This window comes from Bombina bombina, chromosome 2 (genome assembly GCF_027579735.1).
Source record: "Bombina bombina isolate aBomBom1 chromosome 2, aBomBom1.pri, whole genome shotgun sequence".
Lineage (NCBI taxonomy): Eukaryota > Metazoa > Chordata > Amphibia > Anura > Bombinatoridae > Bombina > Bombina bombina.
Genome location: NC_069500.1, coordinates 1141642420 through 1141664784, shown reverse-complemented (window position 1 = coordinate 1141664784; position 22365 = coordinate 1141642420). Strand labels below are relative to the sequence as shown.

The 22365-nt window shown below is 38.4% G+C and overlaps 1 protein-coding gene across 2 annotated transcripts in view; it reads right to left on the bottom strand.

The window, feature by feature from the left end:
* Window positions 1-21897, bottom strand: part of LOC128650116 (E3 ubiquitin-protein ligase Midline-1) — an 84274-nt gene extending 62377 nt beyond the window's left edge. The window contains exons 1-3 of one of the 2 annotated variants that reach the window (XM_053703806.1): window positions 21299-21897; window positions 17715-17795; window positions 704-937 (exon numbers count right to left, since the gene is read on the bottom strand). In XM_053703806.1, the coding sequence (XP_053559781.1) occupies window positions 704-937; window positions 17715-17795; window positions 21299-21799 (816 nt within the window). In that variant the 5' untranslated portion in view covers window positions 21800-21897. The remainder of the gene's footprint in view (window positions 1-703; window positions 938-17714; window positions 17796-21298) is intronic. The other variant, XM_053703807.1, reaches the window with a different exon arrangement.
* Window positions 21898-22365: the final 468 nt, after the last annotated feature.

Below are 22365 nucleotides of genomic sequence, written 5' to 3'. Positions count from 1 at the left end.
AAAACACAAAATGTGTTTTAAACAAGTAACCATGAAAGATTAAAATTGTCTGCCTTATCTGAATCATGAAAGCTGAACTTTGATTTGACTGTCCCTTTAACTATTTTAAGTGTAATCTTCTTTTAATTATAAATAGCTAATAATTATTGCCACCAAACCCCTTACAGCAGGCCCATAAAATTAATATCTAAAGAAACGTTTACAAAAGAACCTTTTGAATTGTTTATCGTCTAAACTGGGAACAAGATACGTTTGGGCATACAACATAATGTAGATTGGTTTAGCCATATTAGTCCAGTAGACAAGATGTATTGCAGTATGCAATGATATATATTCGACAAATATCATGTTAGCCCAATTAAAAAATTTTTTTTTATTTATTTTATTGAAATGATATTTGTCTAATATGTATCATTGCATACTGCAATACACCTGGCCTATAACAAGGAATACAGAAATTATTTTCAAAACCATTTCTCATCAGCCCCTTAGCTTTAACACCCTTAGGACGGTATAGAACGTCCTAGTCTTTTGGCTGTACTAAAGCCAAAAGGTGCTCCCCGAATGGGATTGCGGGCTGGAGGGCGTGCCTAGCGTCATAGGCACTCCCCCCAGACACAATCCCATCATTGAAATCACACAATAACATTAATGATCGGGTGATTTTTTTTTTTACTTATATCTTTACATCGGAACTTTTTACCTTAAGAAATCTCTGGGGCTCAAATTCATCAACAATATTTTCACAATCCTTAAGCAGACTTTCAATTGTTTTCCTATGATCATCTTTCACTTGTTTCCACACCCTGTACTCCTTCATGGTTGTACTCCTTTGGTATTCAATGTGGTCGACAAGCTGTTGCTTTTTAAGCTCTAAAGCCTTTTGAATTTGTTCAAAAGCAGAGGTAACAAAATTGGTCTCATTTATAAATTCATTCTGTAATCAATATAAAAAAAGCCAACTATTCACATAACTTAAACATAATGGGCCATAGAAATAAATATGGACAATTTACATAATACATGAAATTAAAACACTAGCAGTTTATCTCATTAGAGCAGAGTAAGAATATATAGAATATAGACAAAAATATGAAGATATAGACAAAAATTTACAGACAAATACAGGGGGGGGGGGGAGGGATTGAGGGCCCTAATACCATGGGGACTTACAATATAGATGGGTAGGAGGATGGGAAACAGGTGGGGACTGCAAAGGTGAGAAAGATATTAGTGAGGAGATAGAGGGCAACTGTTAGTTAGTTAATAAGTCAGGTGATAAGCTTCCCTGAACAGAAAGGTCTTTAGGGAACGTTTAAAGGAGGAGAGGTTAGGGGCAAATCTGACAGCTTGAGGAAGTGCGTTCCAGAGGGTTGGTGCCGCACGAGAGAAGTCCTGTAGTCTAGCATGAGAGGAGGTGATGGTAGAGGACGCAAGAAGCAGGTCATTGTTGGATCTTAGGGGGCAGGCAGGAGTATATTTGTTAATGAATGAGGACAGGTAGGGTGGGGCAGCATTGGTGAGGGCTTTGTAGGTCAGGGTAAGAATTTTGAATGTAACTCTACTGTAAATGGGGAGCCAGTGAAGGGACTCAGAGAGGTGCAGCAGAAACAGGAGCGTTGAGAGAGGTGTATTAGCCTGGCAGATGCATTTAGAATGGATTGGAGGGGAGAGAGGGAGGCCAGTTAGTAAGTTGTTACAGTAGTCAAGTCGGGAAATTACCAGGGAGTGGATTAGCTGTTTAGTAGTTGTTTCAGCACTCAGAAACGGACGAATTTTGGAGATATTGCGGCAGGATGAAGAGAGCAGTTGAATGTGGGGAATGAAGGACAGGTTTGAGTCAAGCGTGACTCCGAGGTAGCGGACTTGGGGTGATGGGGAGACAGTGGTGCCGCCAACAGCGATAGAAAAATTAGAAACTGGAGTAGAGTTAGAGGGAGGAAATTAAAAGTAGTTCGGTCTTGGATATGTTTATTTTTAGGTGGTGAGAGGCCATCCAGGATGAAATGCCAGATAAGCAGTCGCTGATGTGAGAATTGACAAAAGGAGAGAGTGCAGGGGTGGAAAGGTAGATCTGGGTATCATCAGCATAGAGGTGATAGCTGAAGCCATAGCTGTTGTTAAGTTTACCCAGTGAAGAAGTGTAAATAGAGAAGGAGTAGAGGACCCAGGAAAGAGGCAATAGAGAGGAGTAGTCACCAGAAAGAGAGACAGAGAAGGATCTGTTAGAGAGATAAGAGTGAATCCAGGAGAGGGCAGTGTCACAGAGACCAAGAGTCCGTAGGAGAAGGGGATGGTCAACAGTGTCAAAGGCAGCAGAGAGGTCAAGTAAGATGAGTATAGAGTAGTAGCATTTGTTTTTAGCAGAAAGGAGATAGTTAGTAACCTTGGTGAGGGAAGTCTCAGTTGAGTGTTGGGGATGGAAGCCAGATTGCAGGGGGTCGAGCAATGAGTTGGAGGACAGGAAGTGGGTTAGGCGATCGAAAATGAGTTTTGAAGCTAGCGGGAGCAGTGATAAGGGGCAGTAGTTTGCAGGGGAGTTAGGGTCAAGGGAGGGTATTTTGAGGATGGGGGTAACTTTTGCATGTTTGAAGGAGGCAGGGAATGAGCTGGTAGAAAGGGATAGGTTGGATATGTGAGTAAGAGCCGTAGTGAGGGTGGGAGACAGAGGAGGAATTAGATGTGAAGGAATAGGGTCAAGTGGGCAGGTAGTGAGGTGTGAGGAAGACAAAAGGGAAGCCACTTCACTCTCAGTGGTTGGGAGGAGGGTGCAGAGAGTGGCAGAGGAGTTGGGAGATTGCAGGTTTGTGTTGGGATGTTTCTTCGGATGGCAAGTGTTTTATTGAAAAAATATAGTCAGCAAGGTCTTGAGCACTGAATGCAGATGAGGGGGGTGGTGCAGGTGGGTAGAGGAGAGAGTTGAAAATGGAGAAGAGTCTTTTAGGGTTTGAAGAGTGAGTGGATATAAGAGAAGTAGGTTTGCTTAGCTAAGCGAGGGCAGAGGTGTAAGAGTAAAGAATGAACTTATAGTGCATGAAATCAGGTTCAGAGCGGGATTTCCTCCAGGCATGCTCAGCTGTGCGGGAGCATTTTTGTAGGTGGCGTGTTTGTTGGGAGTGCCAGGGCTGGAGCTGACAAAGACAGTATAGGGGATGAGAGAAGGGAGGGTGATATATGGATAGTGTGGGGATTGTTGTTATAGGGACATGCAGGGATTTTTAGGAGAAGGGCAGACAGAGAGAGCAGAAAAGTCATAGAGAGCATTGTGTAGAAGTATAGTTATAAAGTTTACCTGTTAATTGGTCTGCAGTTTCCACCTCCAGTTTCTAACTCCAGTGAGTAACTCTGCTACTTGTAACATAGAGCTATATACACACACACAGTATCTCACAAAAATGAGTACACCCTTCACATTTTTGTCAATATTGTATTCAATATTTTCATGTAACACTGAAGAAATGACACTTTGCTACATTGTAAAGTAGTGAGTGTACAGCCTATATAACAGTGTAAATTTGGTGTCCCCTCAACATAACTCAACACACAGCTATTAATGTCTAAACAGTTGGCAACAGAAGTGAGTACACCCCTAAGTGGATATGTCCAAATTGGGCCCAATTAGCCATTTTCCCTCCCCGGTGTCATGTGACTCGTTAAGTGTTACAAGGTCTCAGGTGTGAATGGGGAGCAGGTGTGTTAAATTTGGTGTTATCGCTGTCACACTCTCTCATACTGGTCACTGGAAGTTCAACATGGCACCTCAAGGCAAAGAACTCTGAGGATCTGAAAAAAAGAATTGTTGCTCTACATAAAGATGGCCTATGCTATAAGAAGATTGCCAAGACTCTGAAACTGAGCAAGACCATACAGCGGTCTCACAGGACAGGCCTCACTATGGTCGACCAAAGTTGAGTGCACGTACTCTGCTTCATATTCAGAGGTTGTCTTTAGGAAATAGACGTATGAGTGCTGCCAGCATTGCTGCAGAGGTTGAAGGGGTAGGGGGGGGGGTCAGCCTTTCAGTGCTCAGACCATACACTGAATCAAATTGATCTGCATGGCCGTCGTCCCAAAAGAAAGCCTCTTCTAAAGATGATGCCCAAGAGGGTTAAGGCAGTGCTGGAAAATAATGGTGGCCACACAAAATATTGACACTTTGGGCCCAATTTGGACATTTCCACTTAGGGGTGTACTCACTTTTGTTGCCAACAGTTTAGACATTAATGGCTGTGTGTTGAGTTATTTTGAGGGGACAGCAAATTTACACTGTTATACAGGCTGTACTCTCACTACTTTACATTGTAGCAAAGTGTAATTTCTTCATTGTTGTCACATGAAAATATATATAATAAAATATTTACAAAAATGTGAGGGGCGTACTCACTTTTGTGAGATAGAGAGATAGAGAGATAGGGATATATATATACACACACACACATACATATACATACATATACACACAGTTGCAAGAAAAAGTATGTGAACCCTTTGAAATGATATGGATTTCTGCACAAATTGGTCCTAAAATGTGATCTGATCATCATCTAAGTCACCACAATAGACAATCACAGTCTGCTTAAACTAATAACACACAAAGAATGAAATTTTGCCATGTTTTTATTTAACACACCATGTAAACATTCACAATGCAGGTGGAGAAAAAGTATGTGAACCCCTAGACTAATGACATCTCCAAGAGCCAATTGGAGTGAGATGTCAGCCAACTGGAGTCCAATCAATGAGATGAGATTAGAGGTGTTGGTTACAGCTGCCCTGCCCTATAAAAAACACACACCAGTTGCATAAAGCTGGAAAGGGTTATAAAAGTATCTCCAAAAGCCTTGCTGTTCATCAGTCTACGATAAGACAAATCGTCTATAAATGGAGAAAGTTCAGCACTGCTGCTACCCTCCCTAGAAGTTGCCGTCCTGTAAAGATGACTGCAAGAGCACAACGCAGACTGCTCAATGAGGTGAAGAAGAATCCTAGAGTATCAGCTAAAGACTTACAAAAGTCACTGGCAAATGCTAACATCCCTGCTAGCGAATCTAAAATACGTAAAACACTAAACAAGAATGAATTTCATGGGAGGATACCACAGAGGAAGCCACTGCTGTCCAAACAAAACATTGCTGCACGTTTACAGTTCGCACAAGAGCACCTGGATGTTCCCCAGAAGTACTAGCAAAATATTCTGTAGACAGATGAAACCAAAGTTGAGTTATTTGGAAGAAACACACAACACTATGTGTGGCGAAAAAGAGGCACAGCACACCAACATCAAAACCTCATCCCAACTGTGAAGTATGGTGGTGGGGGTATCATGGTTTGGGGCTGCATCAGGGCCTGGACGGATTGCTATCAAAGGAAAAATGAATTCCCAAGTTTATCAAGACATTTTGCAGGAGAACTTAAGGCCATCTGTCTACCAGCTGAAGCTCCAAATAAACAAAAGATTGTTCCAGCCACCAATAATTTTAAAAGACCTTTATTATCTCATATCTTGGGTCTTAAGCAAAAAAATACAACGTTTCAGGCCTGCTATAGGCCCTTAGTCACGTATGTGGCCTATAGCAGGCCTGAAACGTATTTTTTGCTTAAAGGATTACTTTCTGTTATAATTTTTAAGCTAAACAACTAACATATTAAAGTTAAAACATAACATTCTAAAAGTTATATCTTTTATTCGCCGATGATGTCACGTTATCCTGCCCACTATTTTCAGCACTGCATGTTCAAAATACTTAAACCAATAACTTTGTGTTTAAAGCGCCATTTTGAAACCTAGGTATTGTAAACGGATTGGTACAGAGCAAAGGATACCCACGGAGTGGGTTTGGAAAACAATTAAATTTGCAGACAAGATTTCTGATATACGGTAGAGATATGTTAATGAAATGCTATTGATAAAAAGCGTATTTGGGGTAGTTAGTTAGTAACAGGCATAGAAAATATTTACTTACAGTGGCCCTTTAAGACCCAAGATATGAGATAATAAAGGTCTTTTAAAATTATTGGTGGCTGGAACAATCTTTTGTTTATTTGGAGTACCTGCAGGACAAGGCAGACCCTGGGTTCCGTGCCCCACAAGCCACATACATTGAGGTGCTGTCTTCCAAACTACTTTTGAGGATTACCAGCTGAAGCTCAACAGAAGATGGGTGTTGCAACAGGACAATGACCCAAAGCATAGAAGTAAATCAACAGAATGGCTTAAACAGAAGAAAATACGCCTTCTGAAGTGGCCCAGTCAGAGTCCTGACCTCAACCCGATTGAGATGCTGTGGCATGACCTCAAGAAAGCGATTCACACCAGACATCCCAAGAATATTGCTGAACTGAAACAGTTCTGTAAAGAGGAATGGTCAAGAATTACTCCTGACCGTTGTGCACGTCTGATCTGCAACTACAGGAAACGTTTGGTTGAAGTTATTGCTGCCAAAGGAGGTTCAACCAGTTATTAAATCCAAGGGTTCACATACTTTTTCCACCTGCACTGTGAATGTTTACATGGTGTGTTCAATAAAAACATGGTAACATTTCATTCTTTGTGTGCTATTAGTTTAAGCAGACTGTGATTGTCTATTGTTGTGACTTAGATGATGATCAGATCACATTTTATGACCAATTTGTGCAGAAATACATATCATTCCAAAGGGTTCAGATAATTTTTCTTGCAACTGTATGTATATGTATATCTCTCTCACACACACACACACACCTTTTGAAGGAATACAAAAATACCAGTAGAAAATATAATAGAATACAATGTTATATATCTGCTAACCTCCCATGACACCCGTAGATAACAAACATACAATTAACATTTCTAAATGTAAATGGAACATCAGGAGAAAAAAAAATATTAAATCCAAAAGCAGAACAGTAGCAAATCTAATCATAACATGCAGAAACTATGCTTCTATTCAAAACATTAAACCTATTTTTTTTCCTCTCATGATTCAGATAGAGAATACACTTTTAAACAACTTTCCAATTTAATTCTATTATCTAATTTGCTTAATTCTCTTGATATTCTTTCCTGAAAAGCATATCTAGGCTCAGTAGCTGCTGATTGGTGGCTGCACATAGATGCCTCGTGTGATTGGCTCACCCATGTGCATTGCTCTTTCTTCAACAAAGGATATCTAAAGAAAGAAGCAAGTTAGATAATAGAGGTGAATTGGAATGTTGCTTAACCCTTTCGTGACAGGGTTAAAGTGTTCCGATGTAGACAAATTGAAACTACGCACGATCGCGAGATTTCAATTATTGGATCGCATCTGGGGGCGTCCCTACAACCCTAGGAACGCCCTCCAGACCGCGATCAAGTCCTTGAAGCACAGAAGGCTTCAGGACAGCCGTTTGTTATGACGTTCTATTCCGTCATAACGGCTTTAAAGCCCAGTGTAAATATGACGGAATAGAACGGCATAACGGCGTTAAAAGGTTAAAATTGTATTCTCTGTCTGGATCATGAAAGAAAAATTTTGGGTTTAATGTCCCTTTAAATGCAAATGTAAAGAGAAAGTCCACAGACTTTGTTTTATTATAAGTTTACAATTTCCATAAGAGAGGTATCCATGATTACAAATCATTCTAGCCAATATTTGTTTGTGTGTAACTGGCACATGTATGTTTCAAGGTATATAATTTGGCCTAACATGTCAAGAATCTTAGATATATTTCATTTTTACATAGCTACTGAGACTATATTACTTCAGTGGTCTTCCCCAAAAAAGAAGTTCTGTTTATGGGATAATTGTGAGTGAAGAATTTTAGATATGTAATTTTTTTTCCCTTCACACTTCTAAAACTATATACAAAAATGATCTACTGCTGCGCAAATAAATACGGAGTCTTCAAGGAGTGAACTTACCTTTGTAATATCCACTCTGATTAAGCATAAAAATAAAAAAAAAAAGCAATCAAATGGAAATCAAACACATGAGAACATTACAGATTCTGCCAATCATGCTAATAAAACAAAATCACAAAACTGTAGCATCAAATATGGTGAACAGTCATTTTAAAGATGCAGTCCAAATGCATTTTAGTTTGTTAGTTGTTCTCAATCCTAAAGATATCTGTACAGACAAATGAAAACCCATTTGCTTTGTTTTCAAGATGACAGGTCGCTTAAATAGAATAGAAGAATTAAACTTAAGAAAACCAAATGGTTCACAACCAATGAACCAATATTTGTTATCCCAGTAAGATAATTAAAGGGATGCTAAAACGCCAAATACATTTCACGCACCTTCTAATTATAGGTGTCACTGTTTTGGAACCTGAAACTTTACTGCAGGCATTTGAAGAAACATTTGCTGCACAGATGTCAGCACTGGAATGCAATGAAAGCTAGATTTCAACATGGTGGAACCAATGAGTGGGGGGAATACAAATGATTTAGTATTTACTGTCCCTTTAATACAGCTGGTTAAAAAAAATTAAAACTGATATTTTAAATGCCTATGAAAAGTTTAGCCCAGCGCCAGAGGGGGGGCAGTAATACGTGGTAATAACTTTATTATAATATTTTCTGATGTTTATAAATGTTACCTAAGCTGTCTAATTTAACAAAATTAAAAAAGGGACATGAAACCCACATTTTTTCTTTAATGATTCAGATAGAGCTTGTGATTTTAAACAATTTTCCAATTTACTTCTATTGTCCATATTGTTTTGTTCTTTGTTGGAAAAGATACCTAGGTAGGCTGAGTTGCTTATTGGTGACTGCACATTTATGCCTCATGTTATTGACTCACCCAATGTGTTAACTAGCTTCTAGTAATGCAATGCTACTTCTTCCACAAAAATACTAATAAAATGAAGCAAATTGGAAAATAGAAGTAAATTGAAAAGTAGTTTAAAATTGTATTCTCTGGTATTCTCTGGTGGTTTCCGGAGGAGGAGCTAACTGCACACACCTGTGTGTGATTACCTTCCAGTCCTGCAGCTGCTGGTGGAGTTTCTCGTGCCAAACCCAGGGACCTGGGTAGCTTCTTGGATAGCCTGTATCAACGCTCCTGGAACCAGACAGTGGACAGACATCCCACTGTGCTGACATTATTAGTCAGCTTGCAAAAAGCCTATACCTTGGGCTTCCTCTTTTTATATATATTAGAACTTGTGATATAACTTCAAAGAGGAACAGAGTGCCTCCCTCCCCCATCGGTGCTGCGTGGGAGGTTGAGGCTATCTTTATACACTCTCTCTGCTATACTGATAAACTGCCTTGAACCTGGCCCTAATTACCTGCAGGATAACAGCAGATTCTCTCCATACCCTTTCCTCCCCCACCGGTGCTGCGTGGGAGGATAAGGCTATTTACATATATCAACACTGCTGCACTAACAAAGGACCTGATGTTTTTTTCCTGACTCCTGCCCTGAGTACCCACAGCAGCGCGGCGGACCCCCCACATACCTTCCTCTCCCCCACCGAAGTTGCGAGGGAGACAGAAATCATCCGTGAGACTGAGCTGAAGTGTGGTGGCGGAGCCGCATCTTCAAGCAGGGAGCGATAAGTACTCGAAGCGGCTCTGCTCGGTGCCGGACTGAAAGCTTGCTGGAGAATCCCCCCTCCCCCACCGGTGCTGCGTGGGAGGTCGGGGCTGTGTGTAGCTAGCCTGGCAGTTGCCGCTGAGATCTCCCTGTGCAGCGCCTCTGCATATCTCTGCTCTGGTTCCTCGAGACGCTGTGGGTAAGCGCTAAATTAGGAGGTGCTCAATCTGGGAGCATGTTTTTCTCTCTTCACCTTTTTTTTGGGGATACCAACCAGAGCTGCATGTCCTGGGGAACACTGTATGGATCCTGGTAAAAATGCTATGGAAGATGGCTGTATAATTAACCCCTCTAATAGGTATCAGCAATTTTGGCATTTTCTCATATTGAAGGCTCTTTCTGCCCACCTACCTGGCTATTAGTTGAACGCTGATGCATAGAATGACCCAGGTAAGGTGACGAGCTGCATACATACAAGAACTGGCTGAACTTTATTAACTATATAAAGGAACTTTTTTTTTTTTTTTTTCCATTGGCTCCTTATATGATTCTTTTTTCTGCATATGATTTGTTTGGCACATTTAATTTTATTTAACTATATTACTTGTCGCTACAATTTTTGTCATATCAATGTATTGAGCAAATCTAGGCAAAAATGTTAATGCTTAAGAATGTGTAAAATGTGCATAGTATGTAAAAAGACATTGTACTTTCTCCTCTAAAAAGTGAAACATTCTCAGGGGAGAGAGAAGGGAGAGGAGAAGGGGAGGAAAAAAAAAATCAAAGGTTATAGAGTGTGAATAAGGAATTAATAATTCAATACCAGAGAAATTTACTATAACCTTTTTCAGGATATATTACCCATTATTACTGCTTGGAGGGAAGGGCTATATAGAGATAAAAGATCCTCAGTTATATTATCTAATAACTCTTTCCTAAGAATAAATCTCCTACGTTCCCTGAAAATAAAATACTATCCCTTACTATTGGACAGGGAGAAAGTTTATATAGAAATATAAAGATCATTAGTTAAAACTACCTTATAAATTTTCTTTAAAGAAGAGATATTTTAACTTCTCTGAAAATAAAATACAAATGAAACTGACTGAACCAGGATATAACTAGGTCACTGTGAATATGTTTGCTTACCTATAAAATATACTGTATATAATTGCTGGAATAATATTTTCTTGGATATAAATCTAATTAAGAAATTGCTGTTGCTGCTTTCAGAGATACCATTTCCTTTATTGTGTCTTTTGAAGATTAGCAACAGTAAGACAATTAACAAATTGGCATAAAATTGCCTAACATTAATAACGTCCCTGATCTCTGCATCCCTGGCTGGATCTAAATAACACGATTTAATTCACAGTTTATTATTTTTCCTTTCTTTCCTTTTTTTTTTTTTCTCTCTCCCCTTTTCTTTTCCCTCACTTGGTCACAATAGTGCACATCCCTATCCTCACTTGTCTATTTGAGAACGCTTCACCTTCTCAAACTTAACTCTAAAATTAAGTTCACTCCCTGTATTGATCTTCACTTAGATAAATTGCCTCACTTCAATTTTTTTTAATTCTCTTTTCTTTTCTGGCACATGGATAAATTCCTTCACACCTCACCCCGGAATATTTCTCCAGCCATGGCAGCAAGACAGAGAGACAGAAAATTGAAGGGTAATCAGGAGCCTCCCACAGAAGCGCAACCAACTATGTTAAATGTACCAGTTGTACAAGAAGTAACCAATATTCACAGCTTAGTCGCTAGTATATCTGATGCGCTCTCTCCTAAATTTGAGGCTCTTAGAGCTGAAATCAAACAAGATTTTCTTTCTCTGACACAAGAGGTTCGTCAATTCTCCAATAGGCTGCAGGAAGCCGAACAAAGAGTTTCGGACCTGGAAGATCTAACAATAACGCATAGTTCTAATCTAGAAGGTATAAATAATAACGTACAGAAAATTCAAAACAGATTAGAAGATCTAGAAAATCGTTCTAGAAGAAATAATATAAGAATTATAGGCCTTCCGGAAGAACAACAATATGACAATCTTGTTAATTTTATATCAGAAACCTTGCCTACAATTTTAAAGATGCCATCTACCCTATATCCCATCCCAGTGGAGAGAGCGCACAGACTTGGTCTACCTTGCTCAGGCAATAAAGATAGAACTAGGCCTAGGCCTGTTATCGCTAGAATATTAAATTTTCAAGACAAACTTACCTTATTCCAGCATTATCGCAAACAACAGCCTGTTAAGGCTGGAGACGCTACAATCCTTATGTTTCAAGATTTCTCCGCTGACACTGCAGCAAGGAGAAGGGAGCTTGCTCCTATTTGTTCCAAATTGATACAAAAAGGGTACCAGGCAACCATAATGTACCCCTACAAATTAAAGGTTAAAGTTGGGGAAGTCACACACTTCTTTGAAGAAGCTCAACTGGCTGAGAGCTTCTATAACACACTGGGTTCCTAAGCTTAATAACAGCAATATTGAATATCTGATTATTAGACTGAGTGTAAGCTATAGGTTTTTGCTTATGGGAAAGACCGTGTCTCTTCTAGACGTGAGTCCTAGGACCCAACCCCCACCTGTGCGGAGAAAATTTAGGTGTCTAATTTTAAATTATTATTATATTTTATTATTATTATTTTTTTTTTTTTTTTTTTTTTTTTTTTTTCTCTTTCTCTCTTCTCTTTCTCCCTTCTTAATGTATAAATGAATATGCTGAATAAAAATTGTAAAATAGTATCTTGGAATGTAGGTGGTATATCTACCCCTATAAAAAGAAAAGCAATCCTTAATCACCTGCGAAAGATCCAGACTGACATAGGTTTTATTCAAGAAACCCATTTATCAGCTGAAGAATCTTTAAAACTTAAATCAACATGGGTAAAAGAAATCTATTTTGCACCTAGTGTTAAGAGGAAAAGGGGGGTAGCAATTCTAATAGGAAAGAAAATTGATACCGAAGTCACACATTTTGAGGCTGACATCGGGGGGAGATATGTACTACTGAAAATAAAGATTGCCCAGAAGATGTATACATTATGTAATACATACGGCCCTAATGTATTTGATCCAAAATTTTCGAACACTTTGCAGACCAAATTATTATCCTTCACGGAAGGCTCTTTAATTATGGGAGGAGATTACAATATGGCACCACAATGCCCGATCGATAGGCTAAGACATAATGTCAAACAGTTAAAACAAAAAAAAGATAATCTAGAGGGTAAGATGTTTAAAAAAATAATGCAGAACTTAGCACTGCGGGATATCTGGAGACAGCAAAATCCTTCTACTCAAAATTTTACCTGTCTTTCCAAGGCGCATAAGACGCTCTCCAGAATCGACATTTTTCTAATTGATGAACGTATGGTGATGAGAGGGGTAAAAACAGATATAGGACCAATATTTCTTTCAGATCATGCACCGATTGTACTTGAGTTTCAGCTTTCACATTTGTATTCTGCTGCAACACGTTTCTTTTTTCCCTACTATCTGACGATTGAGGTAAAATTCAAGAACTGGCTTATAAATAGATATAAGGAATTTGTACATTTTAATAAAGACTATTTAAACCGCCCTGAAGTATTTTGGGACACTGCAAAAGCAGTAATGAGAGGCGAAATAATTTCATATAGCTCAGCCCTGCATAAGAAAATTCGATCTAGAGAAAGAGAATCATGCCAATGTTTAACTAACACTTATAATCATTATCTGCTTGACAAAACCCCCTTAAATTGGGCAAAATACGTTAAAGCAAAAAATGAAAGGGATACTTTTGTTTTACTGCAAGAAACTCAAAAGGAATTAAAAATGCAGGCTAAGCTATATAAATATGGTAATAAATCAGGTAAGATGCTGGCCAAATTAATAAAAAATGAGAAAAAACAACCAATCATAGACAAATTGTATAATAAAGGTCTTCAGCTTTCTAAAGCCGAAGACATACTAGCTGCATTTAATGAATATTACCAGGAATTATATTCATTTAAAACAAGTGATACGCATACATCTGATGACTTTTGGAGAGATATCACGTATCCTACTGTCACATCAGAAATGGCTGATAGCCTCAATGTCCCTATTTCCATAGAAGAAATAGAGAAAGTAATATCCAAGCTTGCCTCAAATAAAGCAGCAGGTCCAGATGGCTTGCCTAGTGAATTCTATAAGATCCTGATTGGTGAAGCCACCCCACATCTTTGCACGCTCTTTAACAGCTTCTTTATTAGTGGTAAAATGATCCCCTCTTCATTTACCAATTCTTACACAACTTTGATATTAAAAGGCGGAAAAAACCCTGAATACAAGGAATCCTACAGACCAATTGCACTGTTAAATTCAGATTACAAAATTCTTACTGCAATTCTAGCATCTAGACTTCAAAGACCCCTCTCAGAAATTATACATACTGATCAAGCAGGTTTTCTAAATAACCGCAACTCAGCCTCAAAAATTAGGGAAGCCCTATTGGTGACAGAATATTTTGAGGTACTATCTAATTTAACTAGCGGGGGGGAGGACATACCTGACCTTGCTATTATTTCCTTAGATGCTGAAAAAGCCTTTGATTCAATATTTTACGAACATATCAAAACATCGTTAAGACAATTTGGCATCAGAGGTAATTTTCTTGAATTTATCGAAAATCTATATAAACACCCATCTACAAGATTGATAGTGAATAACAACATTTCCCCCTCTATCTTGTTAGGTAGAGGAACAAGGCAGGGCTGTCCTCTTTCCCCGCTCTTATTTAATATTTCCATTGAACCTCTAGCAATTAAAATACGCCATCATTTGGATGGTATAAAAATTCGTAACTGCGAAATAAAAATCGGTCTGTATGCTGATGATCTGCTGCTTTATTTGGCTAACACCAAACTGAACTTACCAAAACTTTTTCAGATCTTGGAACAATTTGGTACATTCTCTGGATACAAAGTAAATATGACAAAATCAGAGATAGTGTGGCTCAGGAAAAATAAAACTTCAATATTAGAAACTCCTTTTCGCCAAGTAAAAGATTCTTTTAAATATCTAGGGATTCATATTCCGACAAGGTCCGTAGATCTCTATACATTGAATATACCCCCAGTAGTAAAAATGATCAAAGAAAAGCTTTTGTTATGGCAAAATCTCCCAATATCACTTTCTGGAAGGATTGCCCTTTTTAAAATGGCTCTTCTTCCAAAACTTTTATATATACTTCAAAATACACCAATAATTCTATTAGGTAAGGATATACGTTCAATCAATACTTCACTTATACAGTTCTTATGGCAGAATAAGAGGTCAAAGATATCTCTTATGAAACTTTCAATACCAAGAAAGGATGGTGGTCTTGCCTTACCAGACATAAGGCTATATAACCTCTCCTTTCTGGCTCGTGTCGTAACAGACTGGATCTCATCTAATAACTATGTCTTGAATAATTATCTCGAGACCAGTGTCTGCTACCCATATTCTCTATCTGCATTAATACACTTAGTACCTAAAGAAATCCCCTCAGAAATTAAACGATTTAAAACAATTCTTAACCCACTTAAAGCTTGGCACAAGATAGTAACCTTTCTTTCAATTAATAATAGTGCTACCTGTCTTTTGCCTATAATAGGTAACCCTATTTTTCAATCAGGATTGCATTCCGAAGTCTTTAGGAAATGGCATAATCGGGGGTTAACCAAGGTATACCAAATAATTGATAAAGAGAGAAAATATATCAAAACATTCCAGGAATTAAAAAGAGATTTTGATTTGCCCAATAAAGACTTCTTTGCGTATTTGCAATTAAGGCATTTTGCACAGGACCTAGTTAAGAAAGCTGGTTGGGAATGGGGACTAGGTAAACTCGATGATTGGCTTGCTCTAACAAGAAATGGTCATATGTCAATTGCACCATGTTATCACCTTCTGGGTACAAATAAAGGAGAACCGGTACTGGCAAAGATTGCCCTCTACTGGAATACAGCAATCCCTCAGAGTAATATTGAGTCTAAAACTATTCAATTGTCAATTAAAAAAATTGCACAAGTAACGCTCTCTGCAACTTGGAGGGAGGCACATGTTAAGCTCCTTCATGGGGCATATTTTACCCCCGAGAGAGGTTTCAAATGTGTGAATGTAGGGTTTAATAAATGTCCTAAATGTTCGTATCAGGCAGCTGATTTAATACATATGTTTTGGTATTGTCCAAAGATTAAAAATCTCTGGGCTAGGCTCGAATACTGGCTAAAAAAGGTGCTTAAGATAGGCTATGTCTCTTTGACAATATATCAGATAATACTCTGCCTTAAGGAAGAGCCTGGTAAGCAAACTGATGAAAAAATAATAATCTCCGCTATTCTTGCTACCAGGTATTTAATCTGTAAGAAGTGGAAAAGTCATGCAATGCCAAGCATTACTGAAATTAAAAACTGCATGAAAAAACAATGCATTTTAGACCAGAGAAACGCGGATATAAATAATGAACAAGACATTAAAAGGTTCTTTGATAAATGGGCTGCCTTCTTAAAAATCTTTCCGGCTGCAGAAATAGATTATATAATCTTCCCCTTTAGAAATACAGAAATTGTTCTATTAGGGAACTGGTAAAGCTTCAGGAGGAAGAAAGTGATGGTAATTTTTTTTTTTTGTTTGTTTTCGTTTGTTTTTTTTGTTTTTTGTTTTTTGTTATGTTTTCTCTTCGCATGGGGGGGGGGGGGGAAATACTGAAAATCAAAAACTCCAAGCATTGTAGGAAAATAAAATGTTTGTGTTCATTAATGTGATGATTAGCCTAAATTTAACTACATGTATAAATGAACATAGTACTATGTTGTCAAATTTATTGTATCTTTTGATTATGCCATGTTTTCAAAATGGTTGATATTGTTTTTGGACAGTGACTTGGATTATAAATAAAACAATTAAAAATTGTATTCTCTATCTGAATCATGAAAGAAAATGTTGGGTTTCATGTCCCTTTCGTGATAATCTGTGCAACAAACATTGGAATTTTTTTTTTTTTTTTTTAAATTAGCCCAATATTGGCTTAAATTGTAGCTGGGTGGTGTGAATATAAAATAGACCCTGAAGAAGAACACATCAGGTGACCCATTTAAATGACCAGGCATATATGTGCAGCCACCAATCAGTAGCTAACTCCCAGTGCATTGCTGCTCTTAGCCTATCTAGGTATGCTTTTCAACAAAGGATACCAAAAAAAGTGAATTAGATAATAGAAGTGAATAAGAAAGTTGCTTAAAGGGACATGAAACACAAAAGTGCATGCTCTAACTCACGAAAGAAAAATTGTGGGTTGCACATCCCTTTAAACAAGGTCACATCTGGCATCACTTCTCTCCAACTGTCAAGTCAAGCATACAGGCAATCAGGGTTATTCTAAAGAATCTCTAAAGCAGGGTTCAGCAAACCCAAGTGCCAGGGAGCCACTTGTACCTTAAAATTAGGCACTAGAACCCTGGTTTACAGTCTTCAATACACCCATGAGTGCCCTATTATTTCATATAGAGGTCTAAACGTTTCTGGCCTGGCTCCTAAATTCTGAACAAATTAGTTTGGAAAGACTATAGATGAGGGCACAACAAACAGTATAGAATAATAAATACTTGCAAACATTTTTATTGTCACTGTATCTCTCGTTCTAGATGTGAGCAGATTTGTATTAGCGTGGAGAACAAGTATTAGCCCTGTCTACCACCACAAAACAAGGTCAGGGCTTGTGGCCACGTGCTACCAGTATTAATAGGACAATCACTTGACAAATATAAGGATGTGAAACCCATTCTTTAAATAGTAGGATCCACTATCAAATAAAGGTTCTTATGATATATAGTTATGTGGTGAGCATGGGCTTTACCGAGTTAACAAGCACCCATAAATAGGAAAAATGCTGCGAGGCATATTATTAAAATAAATAAAAGTTTGAAAGAGACAGTGTGGGGTCCTGTGTCTGTCCAATAATGGGTCTTATCTACCTATATGTATTGCTAAGGGAGAGCATAGAGGGACTACCCATAATTTTTACAGCCAACCATCAAAAGTTTATTCAAATAATGATCTTTCATCCAACAAGTTTAAAGCCTAAACAGGTTATCATCTGCAAACTACAGAGTTAGCATATCTTAGTTACATCAGCTGAACACCTGACCGTTAAAATAAATTTTAAGCATTTTTGTTGATGCACAGGTACTCACCTCAATATCTGTTACATCAATTTCCTTTGTTAGCTTCTCATGGATTTCACGCAGTTTTTTAAAGCTGCTGAAAAGAGTTAGCTGTATAAACAAAAAAAAACAAAAAAAGAGAAATTAAATATTAATAGAAAAGCTTTACCAAACATTAAGATTCAAATCAATTCACACATTCATGATCCCCTATAACATGGAGAATTAAAAAAAAAAAAAAAAAAAAAAAAAAAAAAAAAAATGATCATACATGCATACACACACACACTGTGTGTGTACATACAGTGTGGGAGAGAATATATATATATATATATATATATATATATATACACATATACATACACACACACACAGTAAAACCAGGGCTTGACAAGTTTGTTTTAAACAATTAAGATTTTTCCTTTTCAAGTAAAAGGAAATGTTCTATGTTATAGATCATACAGAACATATACATAATTTAACATATCCTCTTAAAAAAAGCATGGGCATACCTGACAGCATAAAAACTTAAATGCTCACACATGCTATGAACCTTTAAGGCCATAATAATCAAAAATGGCACGCTCTAATCCATTGGAGCATGTAATTGTACAACTATTTACCTTACTCTGTGTTTAAGCCCTAAAACGGGATTAAACACACAGTAGAAGTGCCGCTCAGGACCCACTGTGCACTGATGATCGCATTAGAGCATGTGATTTTTCGTCTACTATGGCACTTAAGACATGAATCTCATAATCAAACTTTCATGTTTCAAATAGAAGATGAAATATTAAAAATTTTAAAATCAAAATTTAGTTTCTTCTCTTGCTATGCTTTGTTGAACAGCATATGTAGGTAGGTAGGTTCAGGACCATTAATGCACTAAAAGGAGCTAGCTGGCGATTGGTCGTTACCGACAAATGCCTCTTGTCATTGGCTATCCAGATGTGTTTAGCTAGGTCCCACTAGTGCACTTTTCCTCTGGAGATGATTAAGATATGTGTTAAATCTAGGGCTCCATTATCCCACATGCCTGGGTGTCCATGGTGCTTAAAAATGTTTAGCCCTGAAGGTAGGTGCCATAATGGAATGTCATGGGGTGCCCAGTGCATCTCTTCTGACACACTCCTAGGGGCTACAATTCCCATCATGCAGTTGAAAAAGGAGAATGATTGATGTTTAATAGCTGTTATGACAGTGTTTTTATCCTAAACAGCAACAGTATGCACTAGGTATGTGCATTTTAGCATTCATTAGTTAAAAGGAATGCCAAAAATGGATGACATCTGCGGCATTCAGATCACTACTACATCACATTTATCAGAGTAAAAGTGCAACACACAAATATCTGTTTTGCAGTTTTACTCTTACAAATCCGACGCCAAAATTATCCAAATGCCACAGAGTGCAACCATTTTAAACACTTGTTTCACTAACAAATAATGAATGGCGAAATTATGCACATACCTACTTCGTATTGCTATTCATGTCCCTGCTCGTACTCTCTCTTCCTCGATACAGGCTAATTGCGGATGGCAACGACATGCCCTGCACAGTATGGATGGCAGGCTCAGAGGCAGAACTTTTTTCAACTTTCTGAGAATTTTTTAGTGAAAATTTTTCTGCAGATCATTTTGAAATGAAATTTTAAATTAGGCAGTTACACTAAAGCACCAACTCAGCTGCAATGTGTTGATTAAAGCAATGGTAAATCCTAGCGGGGTTTTTTTTAAACGCTAGGTTTTAGCAATGCAACAAATAAAGGGGAATTTCAGTCATTAAAGTGAATGTAAAGTTTTATCAAGTAGTGCCCGGTTTTTAAAAATACTATTAAAAACCAGGGGCACTTTAATTGATGAAACTTTACATTGCACCATATTTGTAGAAATACTTAGCTCTTCGTCTTGAAAGCCGCTCCAGCACTTCGCCAGCTGTCCCAAGCCTCTTCCTACGTCAGAAATGACGATTCTGGCCTTCCTCCAATCACAGCGTTGCTTTAGGCAATGCTTCCCCCGGGGGTGAAGCCGTGATTGGAGGATGCCGGAATAATCATTGTCGACGTAGGAAGAGGTTTGTGAAAGGCTGGAGCGGCTTTCAAGACGAAGACGTAAGTATTTCTACAAATATAAAAAGTTTAGTTTTCATCAATGAAAGTGCCCCTGTTTTTAATAGTATTTTTAAAAACCGGGCACTACTTGATGAAACTTTACATTCACTTTAAAGGGACACTGAACCCAAAAAAAAATATTTTGTGATTCAGATAGAGCACGCAATTTTAAGCAACTTTCTAATTTACTCCTATTATCACATTTTCTTCATTCTCTTGATATCTTTATTTGAAAAAGGCATCTAAGCTTTTTTTGTCTCAGAACTTTGGACAGCACTTTTTTATTGGTAGATGAATGTATCCACCAATCAGCAAGAACAACACAGATTGTTCACAAAAATGGTCCGGCATCTAAACTTACATTCTTGCATTTCAAATAAAGATACCAAAAGAATGAAGAAAATTTGATAGTAGTAAATTAGAAAGTTGCATGCTCTGAATCATGAAAGTGTCCCTTTAAGTATAAAATACTTCATATTAAGTTCTTTACGTCACTAAGTTCCTTTATTTGTTTGCATTGTTCACTGCACTGATGGCCTCAGGCCGCCCACGGCAGAACGCTAGTTTTCAGTGAGGTGATCTTAGCCAATAGCGTGCCTGCTATCCGGCATAATGCCAACTGGGCCACACGGCTATTGGCTAAAAGGTAAAAATGTCACCTCATTGAAGAAAATAGCGTTCTGCCGTGGGCCGTCTGAGGCGCTCAGGGCGGCTAACACTGCAGACAAAGGAACTTTCAGCATGAAGTATTTTATACGTCATGACAGAAAGTCCCCTCTATTTGTTGCACTGGTAAATCCTAGCTTTTCACAAACACTAGGATTTACTCTCACTTTAACTGGAGAATAAACCAATTTTTTAAGTTTTATAATATAGTGCAGCAGTTGAAAAGTGCATTGCAAATTATTTGCAAAAAATAAATTTTGTTAATAAATTTGTTTACTTTGCTCTTGATCTAATACCACATATTTATAAAGGTGAAAAAGGTAATAATTAAGAGGTGCATTGCTCACAAGAAAGTGTTAAAGGAAAGTGCTGCCAGAGCACAGCGCTGTTTGCCTCCACAGCAATGACTGGGACATAAAACGCTGCAACATATCTTTTGTTAGGGTGGTCTTTCCTTTTCAAACTCCCAGCTTTGCAATTTAATCCCTTGGGTGCCATAGATGCCCCCCAAAAAATGCATTTTAAAAGCCTTTAGATACAACATATAGATCATTGCAGCCCTCTTCGTGTGTGGGTTATACTCGCAATCCTCAATAAAAAAAAAAAATTCTGCCTCCTAAGATTCTGGGCTGTCTTCTAAAATTTTCAACAAAGTTGTCAAGCCCTTGCAGGAGAAACACATACATTACTAGCATGTAACGTTTAATATTGTGCCTTTATGAATGATATAACTACTAAAGTGTTGGCTCTCACAGTTTGAACAAGCCCTCACTATCCCCCTAACAGACGTACAAACTGAGTTTGGAGGCTTCAATCTATCTACTCTCATGCAGCTCACCTTCTCCTCTTGGAACACCATATCCAGCAGGTTGACTGAGTGGCAGTAGCCCTGGTGTCGCTCTGACACGCAGCTTCCGCAACAGGACACAGCACAGATCTTACAGTACAGCTGCAGTTCCTTCCCCGGATGCTCAGTACAAGAGGTAAGGAAACAGAATTCCGTTCCGGAGCTGCTACCGACAGCACCCCCTGTTTCCTTATTTTCTTTCTTGACTTCACGGGTAGCGGTCACCAAACTTACTAACTCAGCCAGCGTGGTGTTGGTTGGCAAAGAGCTTACTCCTCCGGCAAGCGGGCTTACTTTACGACACAGCGGGCAGCATACTGTTCGCCAGGAAGAAGCGCCCCCGTGGTCCAGGGGCAGGCTGTAAACAGTGCGGCTCTCGGGGGCCACGCAGTCCCGTACACACGTCCTACAGAAGTTGTGTGAGCATTTGGGAAGCGTAACGGGTTCAGTAAAGAGCCCGAGGCACACGGCACAAGTTAGACTCGCCTCCATCCCTGGTCACATGCAAGCCGTCAGGTTACGGTACGGTTCTCAAGTAGCTGCACAACTTACAAACGTCTGCGGAGACTGGTGACAGAAGATTAAGCGGCTCTTCAATTGGACCTGTCAAGAAAAATTTATTTCCTCTTATCCCATTGGTTGCCATAAACAGCTTTTCTGAGGTGACGTTACTGAGCTTAACCTTGCGATTGGACAATGTGGTAATAACACATTGTTATGAAAAGCTGATTGATCGGTGTTGTAAGCGAATAACGTGCGATAAAAGCGCTGATGCAAAATAGAGTAGACGTCGTAAAGGACACTGCAAGTCAAAACAATATTCTCAGCGGAAACGAAAATGAAATAAAGAAAAACTACACTTGTAATAGTGATATAATATCAACCATTGTTTCGCATTACACGTTACTGAAAGTATATCAGCTTCTTCGCTGCTCTTTTCCCTCAAAATGTTCTGACCCCTCTAATGGTATTCAAAAATGCTAAAAATGTATTTTTGTTTTAATTTTTGAAGTAAAACAATGGTTTACTTAAAGGGACATTCCAGTCAAAATTTAAAT